This window comes from Dryas octopetala, chromosome 3 (genome assembly GCF_963921425.1).
Source record: "Dryas octopetala chromosome 3, drDryOcto1.1, whole genome shotgun sequence".
Classification (NCBI taxonomy): Eukaryota; Viridiplantae; Streptophyta; class Magnoliopsida; order Rosales; family Rosaceae; genus Dryas; species Dryas octopetala.
This window is the reverse complement of record NC_141368.1, coordinates 9,350,994-9,372,447: the sequence shown is the minus strand read 5'-3', so window position 1 is coordinate 9,372,447 and position 21,454 is coordinate 9,350,994. Positions and strand designations below refer to the sequence as shown.

Below are 21,454 nucleotides of genomic sequence, written 5' to 3'. Positions count from 1 at the left end.
TTAATTAGAGGAGAGGGGGGCCTGTGTCCCCCAGGTCCCTATGTGGCTTGTCGTGTTAAGTGTTGTACCATTAGAACTAAACATCTCCACCAAACATTGTTTATAATACAAAACACAAAGTCGTACCTCCTCCACTTTTAGTCATGAGCTTACTATAAAATTGTGATATAAATTTTGATCATTCTCCGATCACCTTGTACTATCCCAGTTCTGAAAATGGCCCGTGCAGCACACGCTCTCAAAGTGCCAGTAAGTAAAGTCCACCTTCCACACCTCACAGCGCAAAAAGCCAAAACCAGTTCAACGGTTACACAACCACACGGCCACGGCCAAAACGACAACGCGGGAAAAGTAAAACGCAGGAAAAGAGAAAAAAAAAAAATGCACTCTCCGCGATATTTCTCTCCCTCGCTCTTCACTTGCTTTCACATTTTTCGTCGTCGTTGTCATCTTCGTCTTCTTTGGCTCCTTTCCTCTCTGAAACCCTAACCCCCTTCTTCTTCATCCTCTTTTTTTTTTTTTTTTTTCTTTTTTTGTTTGGGAACGAATGGATTTGCAGAGAGCTATTTGCTTAGTGCTCGGTGTGTTGGTGCTGAGTCTGAGTTTGAGCTCGGCGGGAGACATAGTTCACCATGATAATATTGCTCCTAAGAGACCTGGTTGTGAAAACAACTTCGTTCTGGTAAATTCACTATACATGTTCTTTTTAATTTGATTTATTTTTCAGTTTGTTTTTGAGTTTCTGTTTGGGCACTGAGAAATTGGGGGAAGGAAAGGAAAGGAGAATTTTGTTTTTAATATCAACCGAACTATAAGAAGCTCAATTTTGTTTTAACTTAAAATTCGGTTATCGTTTGGTTCCTGAAAAACCATGAAATAGAAAAGCAAGAAAAGGAATTTGTTCCTTTTCTTCTTCTTGATTTTTTTGTTGTCCAATAATTTTATGTTTGTATGTGTTTTGGGCAAGGCGATTCAATTTTGAGTTTATTTTTATTTTTCGTACTCTCTATCTCTTTTGCTGTTTGGCAGTTGAGAAAATGGTGGAAAATAAGTGAACAAGAATTTAAATTGTGAATTTGCTGTTTTGGGCAGTTGGAAATGCAAATTTCAGCTTCAATTTTGAGTAGTATGGTAATTCAGTACATAATATAGATGTTAATTTGGTAATTGGCTCTAAATAATGAAAAACTTAGCTGAAAAATTTATTATCTTGTTGTCTGAAGGTTGTTACACTTTTATGCATCCCATAAAACCCCAGTTCAGGAAAGGCCGTCTGATAATATTTTTATTTTGATAACATTTTTTATGTTTAGTTTTTTGTTTTCTTAAATTGAAGAGAGGAGACAGAGCAAAGAAAGGAGAGACGTAGAAGAGGGGAGAGAGATGAGAAACAATAGATAAAAATAAAACGAAACACTTCAAAACTGTTTATAGATTTTAGTTTCTGGTTTTTATTTTAAAATTCACTCTATGAGTTCTTCCTTGTCTCTCCTCAAATTTCTCACTTCTTTCTCTCCTCTCCATTTCTCATCTCTCTCTGTAATTTTAAAAAACACAAATGTTACTTTAGGCAATACCTCTGAGTTATCAAATTTTACCATATTGTTTTTCCTTATTCCCTGTCTGGTTGCTGAGAAAATAATGGACAAAATAATTTTCTAGGTTCCTTGAAGATTATAGATTTTTACTTCAGTCAATTACACAAAATTTTATACCAGACTCTGGCAATCAAAGAATAGAAAAATTAGTAAAGTATTAGGAAACCATACAAATTTTAATCCTGAACAAAGCATTGTTTAAGGCATTTAATTCTTGTCAAATACTTCCTGGAAACCTCTTACTCTTAAAAAAAAAAAAAAAGGAAGCACTTGAAATAATTTTCTATTTTTTTTTCTAATAATTTGTAAACAATTTCGAAGAAGCATTTGAAATGATAAAAAATATTCTGTGGTTCCAAAATGCTTTATTAAACTTTTTTGTTTTTTTGTTTTTTTGTTTTTGTGTTTACGGCATTTATTTATTTTTTCAAATGTTTCTTGGAAATGTCTTGTGAAGTAAAAACTCCAAGCTCTTTTTTTTTTTTCCCCCTTTAACTTTTGTTTGGATGGTAGAAATTCAGTGGAAAAAGGGAAATCAGAGGACATAACATAAATTGGAAGAAAAATCATACCCTATTTCTCTCGTTGCGGGAACAAAAATTTCAATTCAGCTAAGTATTTAACAGAATAAATTGTAATACTTGAATTTTATTTTATCTTTTTACCCTACCTCAGTTACTTGGCAGTTAAGCTTAGGCTGCATTGTAATGGAGGCATTGCGCTTTGCCTTTTCACTTCCTTTAACATATATTTTGAAATTAGGTTTGGCATAACATTTAAATCCTATTTTGTTTTATAGGTAAAGGTCCCAACTTGGGTCAACGGTGTAGAAGGCAGTGAGTATGTTGGTGTTGGCGCACGATTTGGACCTACCTTGGAATCAAAGGAAAAACATGCCAACCATACTAGAGTGGTTCTGGCAGACCCCCCTGACTGTTGTATTACACCCAAGAATAAGGTATACTTATTGTGAATTTTCAGTTGCATATCCTCAATTTGCATTACAGAGTTTCACAGTCATGAAAAGTAAGGATTCTTCTGATTGAAAGTTGTAAGAAATGCTCATGCATTTTGTGGATTCATATTGTGGAATGCATGCTTTTTGGTAGCTTGCACATGAGGTCATTTTGGTGCACCGAGGAAATTGCAGTTTCACAACCAAGGCAAATATTGCTGAAGCTGCTAATGCTTCAGCCATCCTGATTATAAACAACCGCAAAGGTATTTGCATGTACTTTCTTCTTTTCTTGATGGTCTCAAGAAGTTTATATCCTAAAGTCCTCTTCTTCCAGCCAAAGAAAGAAAAATGTCCTGTTCTGAATTTTGTTGCTGAGTGAGAATGTTCAGTACAACTGTACTAGTTTTAAGGGGGTAAACAATTAGCAAGTGCAGAACAGGATCTCATTGTTATAAAATCTGTTTATGATTATAAAAAACGATGCCCAAAATTGATCAAGTGAAAATTAGTTTTTGTTACAAAAAGTACTGCTGTCTATCCTACAGGACTTTTCAAGATGGTTTGTGAAGACGATGAACCTGATGTCGAGATAGGCATACCTGCTGTTATGCTTCCCCAAGATGTTGGTGCAATCTTGGAAAAAGATTTAAAGAACAACTCCATAGGTATGCTTATCCTTTTCTTCTTATATATACACCTAACTGTCCTTTCTGCTTATATATCTGGATTTTTTTTCTTTTGAAAATATTTTTCTTGCCTGGAAATACATTATTGGATATTCTTTCTAAGTGGGTTTTCTTTTTGTTTGTACTATTGCCTCTGCAATCTCTTTCTTCAGTTTCTGTGCAGCTGTACTCTCCATTGCGTCCACTGGTTGACATTGCAGAAGTATTTTTGTGGCTTATGGCTGTTGGTACCATCTTATTTGCTTCTTATTGGTCTGCATGGACTGCAAGAGAAGCAGCTATTGAACATGACAAGCTATTGAAGGTTATTTTGTGCCTTTTCTGCAGCTATTTTTGTAACTTTTTAGCAGTTATTTAATATGGGGTTTGAATTCTTGCTGGGTAATTCACTGATTCTTTCAAATTATATATGTGTTGGTGCTGTGTGGGCAGGATGCTTCTGTTGATTCTTTACATATGGAAGCTGAAGGTTCCAGCTCTTCAGTGGAGATTAGCACCACAGCGGCAATCCTCTTTGTCGTGATCGCTTCATGCTTCTTGGTTATGTTTTACAAACTTATGTCATTCTGGTTTGTGGAGATTCTGGTGGTTCTGTTTTGCATTGGCGGCATAGAGGTATTCCTGTCTTTTGTATTTTGCAGATTTTTTTCTCTACTTTATTTAGGTGTAGGTTAATTGATATTATTATATATATGTCCTTTGAGATCAATGCTGAACCTTGCAGTCTCTTTCTGCTACAGGGCCTGCAGACTTGCTTGGTGGCTTTTCTATCATGGTATGGCTTTTATATTATTTTCTGTTCTTTTTTTTCTTGGGTGGGGGTGTGGGCGGTGGCTGATTGGATGGGTTCACTATGGTTGTGATATTCTGCTGTTAAAGACCAAACCATTTCTTCATAAGGAAAAGGAGGAAAAGGATTTGATCAGTAATTCATTTAGATTTTAGACATTAGTTCATAACTTGATTATGCTAGCACTTTCTTGAAACGGGTTCACTATGGTTTTGATTTCCTACTGTTAAAGACCAAATAATTTCTTCAGAATGGATAAAGGGGAGGGGGGGAGGGGGGAAGGATCTTCTCGGTGATTCATCCTGGGAATGCATCCTATTTTCTGTTGGCCAAGCAACTTTTGTTTGGATTCTCTTGTTCTTTCTTATAAGTTTTTCTTTGTACTCCAAGCCTTATTTATTCCAGTATATGATCTATTTTGTATATGATGAAAATATAAAACTCAATTGATTTGGCATCTATGACAAAACTATACAAGGTGTGAAGTTTCCTGCTGTACTTAATCCCTGATGAGTTGTTTACTGGATTTTGAACAACCTTTGTCTCGTTGATTGAGATATCGCCCCTATATAGTCATAGATAAAATAGGGGTGACGATCGAGTCGTGTCATTTCGTGCCCAGGTCATATCAGTTCAGATTCGTTCAAACATTAAATGTCATGTTTCCTGGCGAGCATTGATTAATCATAAATTTCATTCTCTTAGTTAGCAATGAAGAGCATGTATTGTGGGTTAACTTTTCCATAACTAATGAATTTTAATGTAAGAATACATGCAAGGATCATTATTTTGGGGAAAAAATTAATCTTTTGTAGTGTAATTTTTATTTTGTTATATATTCTTTTTGGTAAAGTCTTCTAATATGAAGCTGACATTTAACCAAATATAGTTTCAGATGGTTTAAACGTGCTGGAGAATCATATGTTAAGGTGCCTTTCTTTGGAGCTGTTTCATATCTTACACTAGCGGTTGCTCCCGTCTGCATAGCATTTGCTGTTGTTTGGGCAGTGTATCGCCGCGTGTCATTTGCTTGGATAGGTCAAGATATCCTTGTAAGAAAATAAATTGTCTTCCTTTTTATTGTTGATCTCCTTATAGATTGCCATTGGAATGTTCTACATCCAAACCTAATCAAGTGCAATTTTGCTTCTGCATCTCCCTGTTTCATATTCAGCTCTTTTTCTTTCCTCCTCTTTGTTTTGACTTTGGAGTACCAGAGTCAAGCTGATAATGCTCTCATTAAAAATATAATGTGAGAATGCTTTATTTTTAATACAGACAAGGTCTAAACTCATAATAAAACAAGGTCAGGGTATCACAGGAGAATTTTGAGAACTATTGATTTATTCATACATCATCAGAATCTGGGAGTTAGCAATCAAACACCATGGATAACATGTTGTATTTTCTCAATGGATTTTACTGATAGATATGGAGGTTGCAAGAAAGAAAAAGTATTTTAATAGTTCTTGAGATAGGGAAATCTTTGTTCCAGATGAAGGGAAGAAAATTCCATCACTTAAATTGATATAGCATTGACAAAATCTAAATGTCTGCTTTTTTAGAATGGAGTCGAGTTGCTTCTTAAGCTGAGCTTATTTTCATGTGGATCATTACCGTATTTTAGTATGTGTTGATCTCTAAGTTATAAGTAGGAAAATTCAGCCAATGACCCTGTTACTTGAATCAATAATTACATTGCAGTTTTTCTGTGCCATATATGCTGGCAGATTTTTACATCGTTTGTCTTATTTTCAATGTTTTGGTAGTGCTTATGATGTCATGCTTGTCTTGTTGTTCTATGTAGAATAAAAAATATAAAAAAACCACATAGTTGAATTTATGAATTATCAAAGACATCTTATATTTGGACTGCCAGCTCTTATCTATTAATCGCTGTACTTTATCTTTCATGTTCAATGTGATTTTTGTATTTGTAAATTGTTTAGTAGAGGCTAACTTGCGCCAGAAAAAAATCAGGGTATTGTACTGATAATCACAGTTCTTCAGATTGTTCGCGTACCAAATCTCAAGGTGATGATCCAAACTCATTTTGCCTTTTTCTGATTAATGTTGGGCAGAATATGATTTTTTTGCTTTTCATCTATTATTGTGCTGCTTTCTTTTGATTATTTATTTAAGAAATGCAAGAAAGTACCACACTAATCTCTATTGATTTTTTTTTTTTCTGGGTTAATCTGTAAACATCAGCTGATCCTTAAATCCTACTCGTATATTTATTTTGTTGCAAAAGAAAATGCACCATGATTTTTTTTGTTTAGACATTTCACTTGTATGTCATATCTAGCTCTGAATCATAACACAGGCCTAGTATTTATGCCCTAAAGGATTTGGTACTTAAATTCATGTAAGGTAATACATACATTTTTGTAATAAATTTTCAACATTCAACATCTTTCAATGTGTTGGCACTCCTTTAGGGGGGAAGAAGTTGGATTTGGTTTTAAACAGAATGGAGCAATTCATTCTCAACAGCACATTCAAGAATGATTTTAAATACAGAAAATAACCTCTCTCTATTATCAGGTTGGAACAATTCTTCTCAGTTGTGCCTTTTTGTATGACATCTTCTGGGTATTTGTTTCGAAATGGTGGTTCCATGAGAGTGTAATGATAGTGGTGAGTAAATCAGAACAACTCTCTCTTCTATACTGCCACCCTAGATAGAAGTTGCTTTTTGGCTATGGAGACCTATCCTGCAAGTGGAGAGTCATTTAAATATTAATCTTTCCTCATCTGTACAGGTGGCTCGTGGTGATAAAAGTGGGGAGGATGGCATTCCAATGCTACTAAAAATCCCACGGATGTTTGATCCTTGGGGTGGCTACAGCATTATCGGATTTGGTGATATCATCTTACCAGGATTGGTAGTAGCCTTTTCACTAAGGTTTGAATTCAGAAGCCAAAATATCTTTTACCATCCTTTTAAGTCCCTACAATTGAACCTTGACCATCACTGACCATCACTGTTTCAGAAACCTTGTTTCGCATCTGTTATGTCCATTGACTTCTAAATGTTTGTGTCCTTCAAGGGCCTGTTTTGGAATTTTATAAAATGACCATGAAAGTGAAAACTTTGGGAGTTGCATGTAAATTTGGATCAATTAATGATGAAAACCATGGGACTCGCAAGTCACGAATAACATCATGACCAAACATCAGAGATACTATCAATTTTTCCAGTCACACTTAATTATTTATTACTACAAATGATGGTTTATAATGTTTCAAATCGTCTGAACAGTTCATTAATCTGATAATTATGTGGATACAGGTACGATTGGCTGGCGAATAAGAAGCTTAAAGCTGGCTACTTTGTGTGGGCAATGACCGCTTATGGTTTAGGTATGAAATGTGCTAAACTTTGGAACATGGTGCACTTCTTTTCTTTGTGCTAAGCAGGACATACTGACAATTGTCTCATTTACAAATGATTGCTTGGCGATTTTCACTGCAGGTCTCCTCATCACATATGTGGCTTTGAACTTGATGGACGGACATGGCCAACCTGCTTTGTTGTACATAGTTCCATTCACACTTGGTAAGATGCAAAGTGTGCACTTGATGTGATTGATTTGCAGTTTTTGAATTACATAGAATGATAGAATTCAGTTTTGCTCTTAACATTCATTGTCGAACACCATCCATGAGCAGCAGTAACATAAGCTAGTTACATTCTGCAGGCACCTTTTTGACTTTGGGACAGATGAGAGGTGACCTCAAAGTTCTGTGGACGAGAGGAGAACCAGAAAGGCCTTGCCCGCACGTCCAACTCGAACCCTCTCAAGAAAAGAACCAGGAATAAGTAATTGAGTGACAGTGCGCTAGTTAGTAACTCAGAAACCCTTTACCTGTCAAAAGCTGTAGGAGAGCATATGAAACACTTACAATGTTGTCACTAAGATGATTTTTTAAGGATCAACTGATATATACAACAGGGAACATTTATAACATCAAACATCATTATTATGCTATCCGCTGTCCGGTTTCCGGTTTTGTAGAGAAGACACTGCTGCAATGTTTCCAAACTCATATCATCGAAGTGACAATTGCATTGCAAAATAACCACTTCCTGAGAAGGGCGAGAAGACGGTGCTTCCATCATCTGTATAGATCATGTATCTATTGACTCATCCTAAAGGAATGGTATGAATGGTATGCATAGAATCTCAAAGCTACCATTGAACTTAATTAACAAGTGATCAAGAATGAGGGCAGTAGGAATTACTTGAAAAATCATTCATAGCTAGGAGCCAACATCGCCAAATTAAATAAAATAGAATAATTATTCCCTGGAAGGAGACTAACAATAAATGTAACCTCATACAAGCTTGTGAAACTGAGCAAATTTGGCTCATGGCAACAAATTACTGTTTGGATTTATTTGTTCCCCTAAAAGTACAAACAGTTGCCCCAGAATCCAATTCCGTCCTAGTTACCCCAAAGTAAAAAATAAATAAATTAAAAAAGAAAAACTCACGTTTGGATCCAAATAAATGACAACAGTAACTCTTAGAAGCCTGTTAGCATCAGGTCAAAATTGTTCCAGCCATTGGCCGATAGAGGGATACTCATATTGTAAGAATCATTTCCACTCTGGATGTGCTCCTGAATGTACAAAGGGAAAAGAAATGAGTAAAATACAGAATCTGATGCTGAATGAGTAGCAGCTCTACAGCTTATTGTTTGTGGCTTGTTCTAATTCTTCAATGAACGGAGAGCTTAGAGGCAGATAAAAACATATATGCACTCTGGAGTTTCAGAACAGAGATTTTATACAACATTTTGCAACATTGATCGATCATTCAGGATTGGTGAAATTACACAACAATAATGGGTTACTATTATTTGTGGAAAACATCTTGTCTGAGTGAGGAATTATCCCTCCCGATGCACAATTAACTTGAGTGAAACGTCCAAAAAGAGCCAAAAAAAGCAATACAAATATCAATTCCAGTCACTTGGTAAAATTCTAAAAGTACAAAATCACAATTCCCAATTATGAGCAGCTAGGAATACTAAATAGTTTTCTAATGTATAACATGCATCACCCATATAAACCCAGCATAATTTGGCAAACCACATGTACAGAATAAGAAGTTAAGAACATTGATCACATTTTCCCGGACTTTAAGCTCCACAACTACTTACATATCATATAGCAAAGAAGAAACAAGAAAACCTTTTTTCATTTTGGCTAGGTAAATTTCACAAACCCACCAGGGATGTGGAACCCCAGCGGCCAGTACTCACCCTCCTCCCATGTTCTCAAGGAAGAGGACGTGTTATTAGGTCTAAGGGCTATTTGAAAGAAGAAACACAACTGACTAGTACATGCATACATAATATACAAATGATGCCTTTGGAAACTTATACTTGCAAAAGAAAAGAACAAAAATATCTATGCCCATGTATATATCAGGAAAACACAACAGCAAAAGCTTCAGAAAAGAAAAACGATGCAAGGGAAAACGGAACATACAAGCATATCTTCTTAAAAGATCATTCCCGTTAATGGGAAAATGTACCCGCCTCCTTTCTTGACCCAAAGATAGAATCTCTTGCAGCCTTTCAGGCCAGTCTGAATTCAACCTCCGAGCAAAATCTTCAACCTCCCTGAACCAAAGGATGCAAGGGATTATGTAACAGCACGAACAATGTCTCTCTCTCTCTCTCTCTCTCTCTCAATTGTACTTTGTACAACCATGCTGGAAGACACAACTTGAAATTTCCAGTTAATACAACTTCTTTTTTGCAAAATGAAATAATATTGACTATATGGAAAAGAATTGGGGAATCAAAAGGGTGTGTGTGTGTGTGTTTGGGAAGAGGGGGGGGGGGGGTCCTGAAACATGTTTCACAATTGCTAAACGGATATTTACTGGTGATGACCAGAATGAGAGCTATTCTGCATAGAAATATAAATTAAGTACTGCATGGATAGCATTATCTTATATAGCAATTCATTTAAAATAACGTCAGAAAAAAAAAAAGACAGTACATTTCCTTAATAGTGCAACTTCTTTTAAGAAAACTCTGGAACATTAGAAAACAGATGACAATTTGAAATTTCTTTTGCTGCTATCAAACTTCATCCTCTCATTACAAATTTTCAATTTTAGAATAATGTTCATAAAAAATGTAATGAAGTTGCACTGTAATAGAGTTGCAGATTTTTCCTTACTTTCTTTCAACTAAATCCAGCATCCAGAAAGTTACTACCAGTCACCTCAACACAGTATTTAACTTTTTCTGCTAGGCAATATGAAGGGTTACGACCATGGGGGCTTACTAGGAAACACCCATGGACCATGGGGACATTAACTAAGAAATTTTTAAGAGACATTTCAATGTTCCTATTGCTCAATGTAATAACTGCTACACACTAAAAGTTGAAAAGAAAAGTATATAAAGTTTGTAAAAAAGTTCATTAACCCAAATAGTTGGCAGGCTAACCTATCAATCTTTTCTTTTAATGCCGGATCAATCTCATCATCAATATCACCATCATCAAACTCAAGCTTATGCTCCAGACTGTCATCTTCCAGATCCTGTAGCTTTAATGTCAAACTGGGACTGGGCCTAAATTTGTTGATGTCAGCACTGGGGCAAGCAAACTTAAGATTGTTTGACTCCTACAACATTTGGGGGAAAAGAAAAGAAGAAAAAAATCAGCTACCTAACAACTCAAACGCAAATGTATACTAAGTTCAAGCACAAAGTAGTGATTCAAACCTCATGGATCTCATTGGCCTCATATACGCAGGTGTTTTTCTGTTGATCTTTTCTTCTACGATTCTTCTTTTTATTCTTGGAAGTTTTAATCCCTTTGGTATCTGTGAAACAGAATTTCCTTACCTCCAATGAGGCCTTCAAAAGGAAATAAAGTAGAAAATAGACAACTAAGACACTAAAACTTTAAATCCCACTGCAAAGGAATCTTAAGCACTCCAAATACAGTATGAAGTGGAAAAATGCAATCCTGAAAAGATTAGTATCAAGTATGTGTGTCCGTTGGTGTGCAATTGGGCCACTCGCAGAACTAACTGGCCAACAATATTGCAAATTTTAATATGCAGATATATAAAATGAGATAGGATAAGAAGATTGTAAATTTGGTACGCTCACTCGCTATCTCTCTCTTATTTGGATGTGCGAAGCACGGCATGGGAGGAGGGGGGGGGGGGGGGGGGGCGAATCAGAGAACCATAAGGCCAGTCAATGTAATTCCAACTAGTTGAGAAGTTGATAAAATGTCCTCTCAATCCTTGAAAAGAAAGACCAAAAAGCAAGTAAGCAGTCAAGGCCAAATAAAGCAATTTCGCAAGTATACCTCCAATTTCTCCATTAATGAATGACAAAAGATCATCAACTGAACGGTCATCCATTCGCTCTCCTTCACGATCAGCATTCTGAAAATATGGAAGGTTTAATCACAACTACCATCAATATGGATGTGATAGAATTATGTGATGCCTTTGCAATGCTAATTCATCAAACACTTTGGTTACCTTCAATTTCTCTCTTTCCTTAAGTTCTTTCCTCTTTCTTGCATACAGTCGATTTAAAAGCCGGATGCGTGGATCGTCAGTTGAATTTTTCAAAGGCTCCAGCTTTTCTTCCTGGGTGAATTTTTAAATGTGTTAAAAACAACATAAGAAGAAAGTTTTTCCAAAGCATACTAAGCATACAGATATCTCAAGCATCAGAGACCTCTGTAAGATCATCAGGCAGATGAAATATCTCACGTATCTCCTCAGGGGTCTTCCCTTCAATTATTCGTGCAAGAGCACGACTGGTAAGATCAACCAACGGCTTTAACTGGAGGCTGTCAGCAGCTGATGTCAACTCACAGAGCCTCTTTGTGTCCATTCGGATGAATTTTTCATCAAAAGACTTCAATTCCTACACAAACAAATGGCCCCAAGTCATATGACCATGTCAAATTGTACACATACCAGAGGAAACATCCAATCCACTGTTTCGGTGGCAGATAATTGCTTCCAGTTTCTCAAATTCATGAAAAATAGCCATGGGCGAGAGCAAGAAAAGAACCTTGTTAGAGCGGCCCGGTACTTGATGAAACCTGCAGTAATCAAGAATTAGGCTCAACATGGCAGTATCGACTCTTTCTGGAAGAGATATTGCATGGTTCTTGGAAGATCCCATCCCCTTTTGTATAATTTCATGACATATCTGGGGGCAAAACATGGCAACCTCTTGTTCCACTTGTTGGATTGAACCATCAGCAGTCTCAAGCCAGATGTAAGACTTCATCATCTGAGATTGATTTGAAAAAGAAAAAAAAAAAAAAAGAACAAATTAACGCCCTACGAGTAAAGGCATCTACAAGCATTCAAATGGTAGAAAAGAAAAAAAGAAAACAATCCACAGGACTACCACTTCAAGGAAAAAAAATAGAAAGTAAACTACAATACATTGATCTACCGGAGACTACACTAAAACCACATAACACAATGGAAAGAGAGAGAGGGGAGGGGGGCATAAGGGCCAAGTTCTAATACCTCAGGTTTAATAATAGCCATGTCACCTTCAGACATTTGTACAACCCCAAGTCAAGTTTTGAGACTTAAACTGTAGTGCATCAGGCAAAAGAAACTAGCTCTATGCTTCTTAAGCAATGGTGGCTTCTGTGTATGTATATATATATATATAAGCAAACTTAACTTGTCCACAATGCCTCCTGCCAAGTCCAACAACATTATTATTAGCAACACTTGTATGTAAACTTTTCCCAAAACTTTGATTTAACACAAATTAAACATAGCTCTTACTTTCCACGAATGATGAAACAACTGCTTCAAATTGTTTTATTAAAATTTATACTTCACACTTTTTTGTTTTTTCTTATCAAAATTTATACTTTCATAGATTTTTCAAATTTCCCAAGTGAAGGGAAATAGCATTCTGTGATTATATTTACAATTTATTAGTATCTGAGGCTCTGAGCTGAGTTTCTCAATTATGCTCTAATTGGCTGCTCCGAAACCTAAACGAAAATGTTACAACTAATAAACGATTGAAGACTCTAGCGTTTTCTCTCGTTTTACTAAAGATTTTAGTGCAATCAGCTCTCCCAATCAACGAGTAATTCACAAGTTCAATTTTTTTTTCAACCATTTCAGTTTTCCTGCACTTTCTCAGCAGCCAAACAAGTATATAGAAAAAAAAAAAAAAAACAAAAACATGCTAAAGAAGAACAAAAAGACAGACAAATTAAATTACCGAAAATAAAATAAAACATACAGAATTTACGTACGGATTGCAGATAGAGAGAGCAGGGCTTTGAATTGCAGAGATTTGGCGGTTGTCGGCGAACCCAAAATGGATAAAATGGGAATAATTTATGTATTTAGAAGAAAATAGAAAACAGTGGCCAAAAAAAAAAAGAAGAAAATAGAAAACATGAAAGAAATTATGTGTGACTGCAAATAAAACGTCAGCCGCGCACACGTCAGCTTAGTTAGGGTTTCTTCACATTTTTAAAAAAAGAAAATTAGGGTTTCTTAAACATTAAACCTCATCAACGTTCTAAAACTAATTGATTAGTAAGTTAATATGAAATTAACCACATTTTTGGACTTACTACATTATGTAATCTCATAATCAGAATTATTCATTTTTTATACCTTATTTCAAAGATCATCTTTACAAAAAATCAACTAAATCATAAGTCATTTAACCATTTAATTACAATGACAATCATTTCAATCCTATTATCAAAAACATTGTGTTCGTGTTATTTGATCATAGTTAAAAGATTAAATGTTTTATGATTTGGTTAATTTTTTATAAAATTGCAAAGATGATATTTGAATTATGACCTAAACAATAAACGATTCATATTTTAGATTATTAAATTAGATCATGTGATGTATCCAGAAGGGTGGGTAGTTTCATATGAATTGCTAACAAACTAGTTTTAGATCGCTTGTGTCTTAAACCTTGCATTTATGTTTGATCGTTAATATTATTGTTGGTGCTCCTTCATTTCTCCGTTTATTTTTATCTTTTTCTTACTAAAATACCTAAATCACAACAACACAACTTGACCTTGCAATGGGTCGTGTTTTTGTGTTTGGTAGTGTTTGTGGTTGCATCATGTTCGCTTTGGGTGAAAAATAGCTATATTCAAACACTACTCGTTAAGCTAATCGGGTAGGGATATATAAATTCAAACACAACACTAAAAATAACAAATAACTTGCAAACAACGTGGTTTCATTAGTTAAAAAATTCAATCATAATGGACAATATTTACGCAATGTGTAAAAAAATATGTTCAATTAAATGAAAGGAGCCTAAAAAGGCCAGAAACAAATAAAATAAAGCACCCTTATTTCTTTATTGGCAATAGGGGTGTGTTTCGGCCGGATCGGATCGGAAATAGGGTGTTCCAATTCCAATCCAAAAAATTTTGGAATGGAATTTATGTTCCAATTTCCATTCCAAAAAATCGGAATTTCAACATCTCATTCCGATTTCTCGGAATTTTTCGGATTATAACATTTTCGGAACTTTCGGATAAACATTTGAAATTTTCGAATAAAAAATCGGAATTTTCACATTTTCATAATATTTTTTAGAACATGTTCGGATTTTTTTTTAGAATAATGATGAAATTAACAAACAAAACAAAATTAAAAGACAATAGATTATGATGCATTTCAATATTTATATTAAGATGTAATTAAAATATATGTCCAATTTAAAAAGAAAATTCAAAATATTAATTTAAATAACATTTAGAACTATACCATCCCATACCATTACCATAAAAAAAATCTAGAAAAGAAGGGAAAAAAAAAGATGCAATCTAGCAAGGTTTCATTGCTAGATTATGTATGTTATAAGAGAAATAAATTATGTATGATATATATATTGTGTATATTTAATGGTATATATTATATATTATAACATACATAATATATAAGAGAAATAAATGTCACTATGAATGTATAATAGGCTTACTAGCACATATCTTAGAGGTGGGAGATTAATCTTTAAAGCTCATCCAACATTGTTAGAATAAATGTCACTAGTAGATACATGTTACTCACACACACACATATATATATATCATGTTACTCATATATATATGTGTATATAAATACATGTTACTCAAATAATATATATCATGTTTGAAATTTTGAATATAATAAGCTTAAATATTTAGTAATTAGTAATTACAATTGGTGGGATATTCCAGTTGGAACAACTGTAGAATTGCCTCATATCTTCAATTCCCCTCTCTAATAAAAAAAAATAGTAATTACATGTACGGAAAAATGTGGGTGTTTGTGTTACCAACTTACCATTTATGTTATTATGATACACATATATTTATAATGTACATATGTTTATATTAATAGTATTAGTCATCTTTTTTAAAATATATGTTATATGTATCATACTAAATAAATGATAAAATATATAATACGGAATAAATTGGCATAATTTCGGAAATATCGGATTGGAATGCCTTCGGAACATTTCAGAATTTTTTGGATCGGAATTCGGATCGGAATCGGAATTTACATAAATATTCCAATTCCAATCCAATTTTTTTCGGAATTTTCGGATTTCGGCATTTTCGGATTCGGAATAAAATTGGAAAATTTCAGATAGGAATCGGTCGGATTCGGATTTTCCAATCCAAATCACACCCCTAATTGGCAACATTCTTGGCCTTTACCATCATTTCCAGTGAAAGAGAGTGAGAAAGAGGAAAGAGAGAACTGAGCACGGAGTCTTGCAACCGTTATTAAGCAAAGCGCAGGTGAGGTAGTGTGAGTTTTTGGTTTTTATTTTTTATTTTTTTATAAAACTATTCAAGGATTAAATGAAAAAGATAAGGAGTATGTAGAATTTTTAGTGGGTACCAATAACATGGCTCTATGTATATAAGTTCATGATCAATGCTAGTTACCTTATCCTTCCATCTCATCTCTTCGTCTCTTCTCTTGCCTTTTTTTTTTTTTTTTTTAAGAAAATGTATTCATTAATTAACCACTGTTAACATCAAAGGCCACAATATCAGCCAACCAAAGAAGACAAAAGTCTCATAACATGGGATCTGAACATGTGAGTGCAAATCTGGCAAGAGCATGCGCCACACGATTATAGACACGAGAATTATAAAAAAAATTTAAAGAAAGAACTAGTAGAAAGAAATTTAATTTCATCACGTAACAGGCCATCCGTTGATAAAGATTGATCCTCACTAGTGACCGCCTTAATAGCCAACTGGGCATCCAAGTACAAAACACAAAACAACCTGTTGGAAAGCATGATCCCTTGCCACCATCAAACCATACCGAAGAGCACCCAATTCAGCTGCCAAGACAGAGACCGCCACCAAGACCTCCCCCTTCTCCACCAAGACCTGCCTATTCAGTAGTGTAGTATGATCATAATCATTTATTTTCTATATTATTATTTAAAGATCATCTCTAGAAAATATCAATTGAATTATAAATTTTTTAATCATCTAATGTTATCAAATAAATAAATAGTTTTAATAACAGATAGATTTGTTCTCTATTTATTTAATAATAGTGAAACAATTAATTTGATTTAGTTGATTTTGTGTATTAGTGATATTTAAAAAGTAATGTAGAAAATGAATGATTTTGAAGAGACCAGAAGGGGAAGCATTTCACGTAAGTCCATAATGCTCTTCACCTGTCCCCTGTCCCCTGTCGGCCAGAACCAACTATATTGGTGGGGGATTTGGTCGTGGATTAGTTCAAATCCAAGTTCTTTGGTTTAAGTTGGGCCAAGATAAGTTCTGTTTCCAATTTGTGTAGTTAAGCCCAATCCATAAGCTTTGGAACTTGAGGCATAAGAGGCAACAAAGTTGTTTTATTGGTTAGATTGGATCGGGTCTTTATTCGTCTCTAGTTTGTTTGGAGCTTTGATCCCCTCTAAACAAAAGAAAGAAAAAAAGAACAACAATCCCTTAGTTATTTACAGCCAAGGAAGAAAATTTTAAAATTTTTGGTGAAATTTCGTCGAAAATTTCGTTTTTAGGGGAGAGGGAAATTTTATCTCAATTCCATAATTTTTTTGATAATCTTTCAATTATTTCGCCAAAATTTCGCGAAATTTCACCAAAATTTTAGGCGAAATTTTGCTGCCTTCCTACGTGTTTACAGCTCATTGAATGGTCATTAGCAGAAACAAAACAAAAGAACTTATTGAATGGTCCAGACTCAAAACATGTAAATTAATCACTATACCAACCATTTATGATTAATTTGTCAAATTTGATCATGATAAGATAGATTCCATTATTCATAGTGCATGCCAAATTCAATTGAACTGGACAGTTCATAACATTGCACAAAATAATCCCAAGAATACAAATCATAATTTATGTGCAGGCTCTTTGTTTATGGTTCATTTATGCATACATGTCCTTTGATAAAGCTAGAGAGACAGCTAATACCATATAGTGGTGTTTTAGTTGGCTGTGCTTGTTAGGCGAATAAAGAAAACTTTGCAATTGCATGGCATGGCATGGATGCCACGTGGAACAAGGGTGTTGCTTGGACGGCTGATGTGAAGTGTGTGGTAGTTGCATTTATTTAAAGCTTGAAATTAAAAGAAAGGAAGGGGGTGTGGATGACCATGATTGAGATGGGGCCCATGGTGGCATGTGAGTAGGTCACAAAGACCAGAAGAGCACAGCAGTGATGTGAGTTGGTCTTTGAATGAGTGAGTGAGTGGCCAATTCTTAGGAAAAAAGGATTTTCATGGGAGAATGAGGTTTGAAACCACCAAAAAGAAAAAACATGGTGAGGTCCCCCTGGTCCAACCCACATTTAAGGTTTTGTTCTAGCCATTATTTGGTTCTACTCTCTTTCTTCTTCCTTTTTTCAAGGATTCTACTGTCTTTTTACCTACAGTCTACAATAGGTGTTTCACAACTAGTATATATATCATGTGACACAGATAGTCACACATGAACATAAATGTGGAACACACATACAACGAATTTAGCTAAGTTTTTCTCTAACTCTATAATATACAATCATATTTGATAGTAAAAAAAATTCAAGATTCAAAAAGTGATAGTATGACCAATTCCTCATACATTTATATTATGTCATAAGACACTATATAATCAAATAAAAATTTACCTAATCAATAATTCAAAACATAATATACCAAACTAGCATGTTCCTTAAACCTTTACTTACAATTGAGACTTAACTATCTAGGTCTAACATAGGGTTGTCCCATGGATCCATTTAAGTGTGGATTTTTAACTCAAAATATATCCGTACTATTAATAGTGAAACACCTAACTTATATATTGTAAATTATTACGTCGCTTTATTTTTATATACAATTAATTATATCCACACACACTCATTACTTATATCAATTTATCCAATCACAAATTAGAAAACAGGTTTTATTTTATTTTTAAAAGTCAAATTAGAAAGGGTTAAATACAAAAATGGTCCACGAACTTTACAGTGAATCTCAATTTGGTCCATTAACTATAAAAAGTGTCAATTTGGTCTGCGAACTTTTCAAGTTGTACCAAAGCAGTACAAATGTTAACTTTTATTGAAAAATTTAACGAAAACTGGTCATGTGCACAGCAAGTGACCACATTTTCAAAAGCATTTTAGTCCGTTCATCACATTTTCATGTGACCAATTCCGTTAATTTTTGGATGAAAATTAACATTTGTACTGGTTTGATACAACTTGGAAAGTTCGTGGACCAAATTGATACTTTTTATAGTTAGTGGACCAAATTGAGATTCACTGTAAAGTTCGTGGACCATTTTTGTATTTAACCCAATTAGAAAAGAAGTATGCTCAAGGAAAAGAACATGAAACTAGGGGTGGGCACGGTGTGGTTCGGCTCACTTCACCCCGAGAACCATGCACCGCGCCATAAATGTTTTCTCGGTGTGGTTCGGTGTTGTAAACCGAACAAATTAGAGAAAAACCAAACCAAACCAGACCATTGTAAAAACGGTTTGGTTCGGTGCATGCACGGTTTTAAAATAAATATAACCTGCTTATTTTGTTTGTTGGGTAGTAGAGGTTTCATTTGGAGTTTTGGCAAATTGGGGTTATAACTTATAAGTTATATCTAATATAAGATTATAATCTGTAACTATATATATTATATAATCTATTTGTTGGTCTATTTGTTTGGTTTTTTAAATTTATTTTATTTGAGGTTTCGTTTGAGATTTGGGGAGATTGAGATTTCGTTTGGGGTTTGGGCAAATTTGGGTTATAAGTTATAACTATATATAGGATTATATATATAAGTATATAACTACTATATAGTAATGAGTATAGTATATATATAATTATATACTACTATAGTATATATAACTATTGTAGTATATATACAACTATATACTAAGTTACTAACTATATAGTTATATATAACTAACTATACTAAGTTACTAACTATATAGTTATATACTAAGTTTATATACTAAGTTTATATATAACTCTATATGCACAAAACATTATTATATAGACTATAGACTATAGAGTATATAGAAATAGAATACACTAATTTTATTATACAAGATATAACTAACATTATATACTAAAACATTATTATATTCAAAGGGTTATATAAAATATCTTTTAGGGTTTAAAATAACAATGTATAAAATGTGTATAAAAATGTATAAAATGTGAACAAAAATGTATAAAATGTGCATAAAAATATATAATTATATTTTTAAAAAATTACTCGGTTTGGTTCGGTTTGGTTCGGGTTAAATGAGCATAAAACCGAAACCGGAACCGTCCATATACTGTTTGGTTCGGTTTTCTCTTACGGTGTTGACTTTTCGGTCAACTCGGTTTTTTTTCGGTTTTTTACGGTGGGTTTGGTTCGGTTTTTCGGTGCGTCGGTTATTATGCCCACCCCTACATGAAACTTTTCAATATCATGAAAATTAAGTGTAAATGTAATTAAAGATTTAAAGAGTATGTAGCCGTTGTCCTCTGTGTTGATGTGTGATACTCATTCTTTATCAGTAGTAGGACCCTTAGGACCCTTATTGACAAACGTCCACAACTTTGATACTTTTTAGGCTGCCATCACTTTCCCAACGGTCCTTGAAAACACTCAAATTTTCTCAACCATTAAATTTCCACAAGTTTTTTTTTTTTCCTTTTTATCTCTCTGTTGAATCTTAACTCTGAAGTCTCTGATCAGATTCCATTCCAATTTAGTTAATAAGAGCTTCTTAAAAAAAAAAAAAAAAAGGTTTATTTTATTTTATTTTATTCACCTGAATTTCTGAATGTTAGGTTTAATCTCACCTTACCACCTAAAAAAAATTTATTTTAATTTACCACTTAAATTAAAAATTTGTTATAATGTACCACTTATGGCTAATTTTGTCTAAATTTTTTTTAAAAATAAGATTATTTTAGTTTTTTTCAAGTTCTTATTATTAGAAAAAAAAATGATTTTTTTACACTTTATCTACTTTGACACAATAAAAAATTGACTTAAAAAAGACTAAAATATCCTTATTTTTAACAAAAGTTTAGACAAAATGAATGAGAGGTAGTACATTACAATAAATTTTTAATTCAGGTAATAAATTGAGACAATTTTTTTTTTAGGTGGTGAAATGAGATTGAGCTCAAAGTTCAGGTTGGTAAAGTGTAATAAAGCCAAGAAATTATGGTTAGCAGAATCCTTACTTTTTTATTTATTATTTTTATTTCGAAGTTAACTTATAATCAGAACCGTTTATTTTTAAAATTTAACTATGAAAATCATCTATGCAAAAAATTAATCCAATTAAAAATTGTTTGTAACTATGATCAAGTATGAAGAAGTAATTATAAGAAAAAATCATATATACTAGTTGCATGTGAAAATCTTGCAGTGGATTTTGTAACATTGGATGAAATTAGTTTATAGTATTGTAATTTGCCTCTGATATATGGGGGTCACTATTCAAATGCTTGCATTTCCATTATCAACAACTGCCTCAATACTCAATAGTGGTCCCCTTCCTCTTTTGCCTCTTTTTGGACCATTCATGATTTTCCAGCACATTCTTTCACTCTAACTGGATGCCATGATATAGCAATGTTTAGCACAGTAATTCAACAACAAATTTGCCTTATTGCTTTGAAGTATTGAAAAGAGTGCATTAAAAGCTAAGCAATAAATAAATAAAAAAATATAAAAGGTAGAGTAAGAATATGATTAATTATACAAAGGGTCTCCAGAGAGATAAGGACACCACACCATCCCTGAGATACTGACAGGAGCTGTCCTCATCCTTTTGCACTTTCCAGAAACATCTCTTGATTAACCCACAGAAGAAACCCCATTAGGCAGTAGGCAGTAGGCACTAGCCGCA

At 33.9% G+C, this 21,454-nt stretch overlaps 2 protein-coding genes across 3 annotated transcripts; one reads left to right on the top strand and one right to left on the bottom strand.

Moving 5' to 3' along the window:
• The first annotated feature begins 435 nt into the window (after positions 1-435).
• On the top strand, positions 436-8,027 carry SPPL4 (SIGNAL PEPTIDE PEPTIDASE-LIKE 4). Its single transcript, XM_086234818.1, has 14 exons — positions 436-682; positions 2,398-2,556; positions 2,708-2,819; positions 3,102-3,221; positions 3,395-3,546; positions 3,675-3,857; positions 3,983-4,017; positions 4,922-5,084; positions 6,013-6,066; positions 6,580-6,672; positions 6,798-6,940; positions 7,328-7,398; positions 7,511-7,594; positions 7,737-8,027. The coding sequence occupies exons 1-14, from the start codon at positions 548-550 to the stop codon at positions 7,856-7,858; spliced, it is 1,626 nt and encodes a 541-aa protein (XP_086090944.1). The 5' UTR covers positions 436-547; the 3' UTR covers positions 7,859-8,027.
• Positions 8,028-8,262: 235 nt separating this feature from the next.
• SK20 (SKP1-like 20) lies at positions 8,263-13,445 on the bottom strand. Of its 2 annotated transcripts, none has more exons than XM_086234819.1 (10): positions 13,334-13,445; positions 12,579-12,757; positions 12,109-12,333; positions 11,767-11,958; positions 11,565-11,675; positions 11,387-11,465; positions 10,789-10,889; positions 10,510-10,688; positions 9,536-9,669; positions 8,263-8,661 (listed from the first exon to the last, which is right to left on the bottom strand). In XM_086234819.1, coding segments are annotated over exons 2-10 (1,059 nt in total). In that variant the 5' UTR covers positions 12,615-12,757; positions 13,334-13,445; the 3' UTR covers positions 8,263-8,659. The 2 variants fall into 2 exon arrangements, with proteins under 2 accessions (XP_086090945.1, XP_086090946.1); XM_086234820.1 differs by having other exon boundaries at positions 13,321-13,388.
• Positions 13,446-21,454: the final 8,009 nt, after the last annotated feature.

What these genes read in the sequence shown, in the direction of transcription:
- SPPL4 (XM_086234818.1), top strand. Translation starts at nt 548, where the DNA reads ATGGATTTGCAGAGAGCTATTTGCTTAGTGCTCGGTGTGTTGGTGCTG. An exon ending in AACATGACAAGCTATTGAAG is followed by an intron (nt 3,547 to 3,674) that starts GTTATTTTGTGC and finishes CTGTGTGGGCAG; the next exon opens with GATGCTTCTGTTGATTCTTT. An exon ending in CATAGTTCCATTCACACTTG is followed by an intron (nt 7,595 to 7,736) that starts GTAAGATGCAAA and finishes TACATTCTGCAG; the next exon opens with GCACCTTTTTGACTTTGGGA.
- SK20 (XM_086234819.1), bottom strand. Translation starts at nt 12,614, where the DNA reads ATGTCTGAAGGTGACATGGCTATTATTAAACCTGAG. An exon ending in CATTAATGGAGAAATTGGAG is followed by an intron (nt 10,890 to 11,386) that starts GTATACTTGCGA and finishes TCTGTTTCACAG; the next exon opens with ATACCAAAGGGATTAAAACT. An exon ending in TTAAAAGAAAAGATTGATAG is followed by an intron (nt 9,670 to 10,509) that starts GTTAGCCTGCCA and finishes CCTTTGGTTCAG; the next exon opens with GGAGGTTGAAGATTTTGCTC.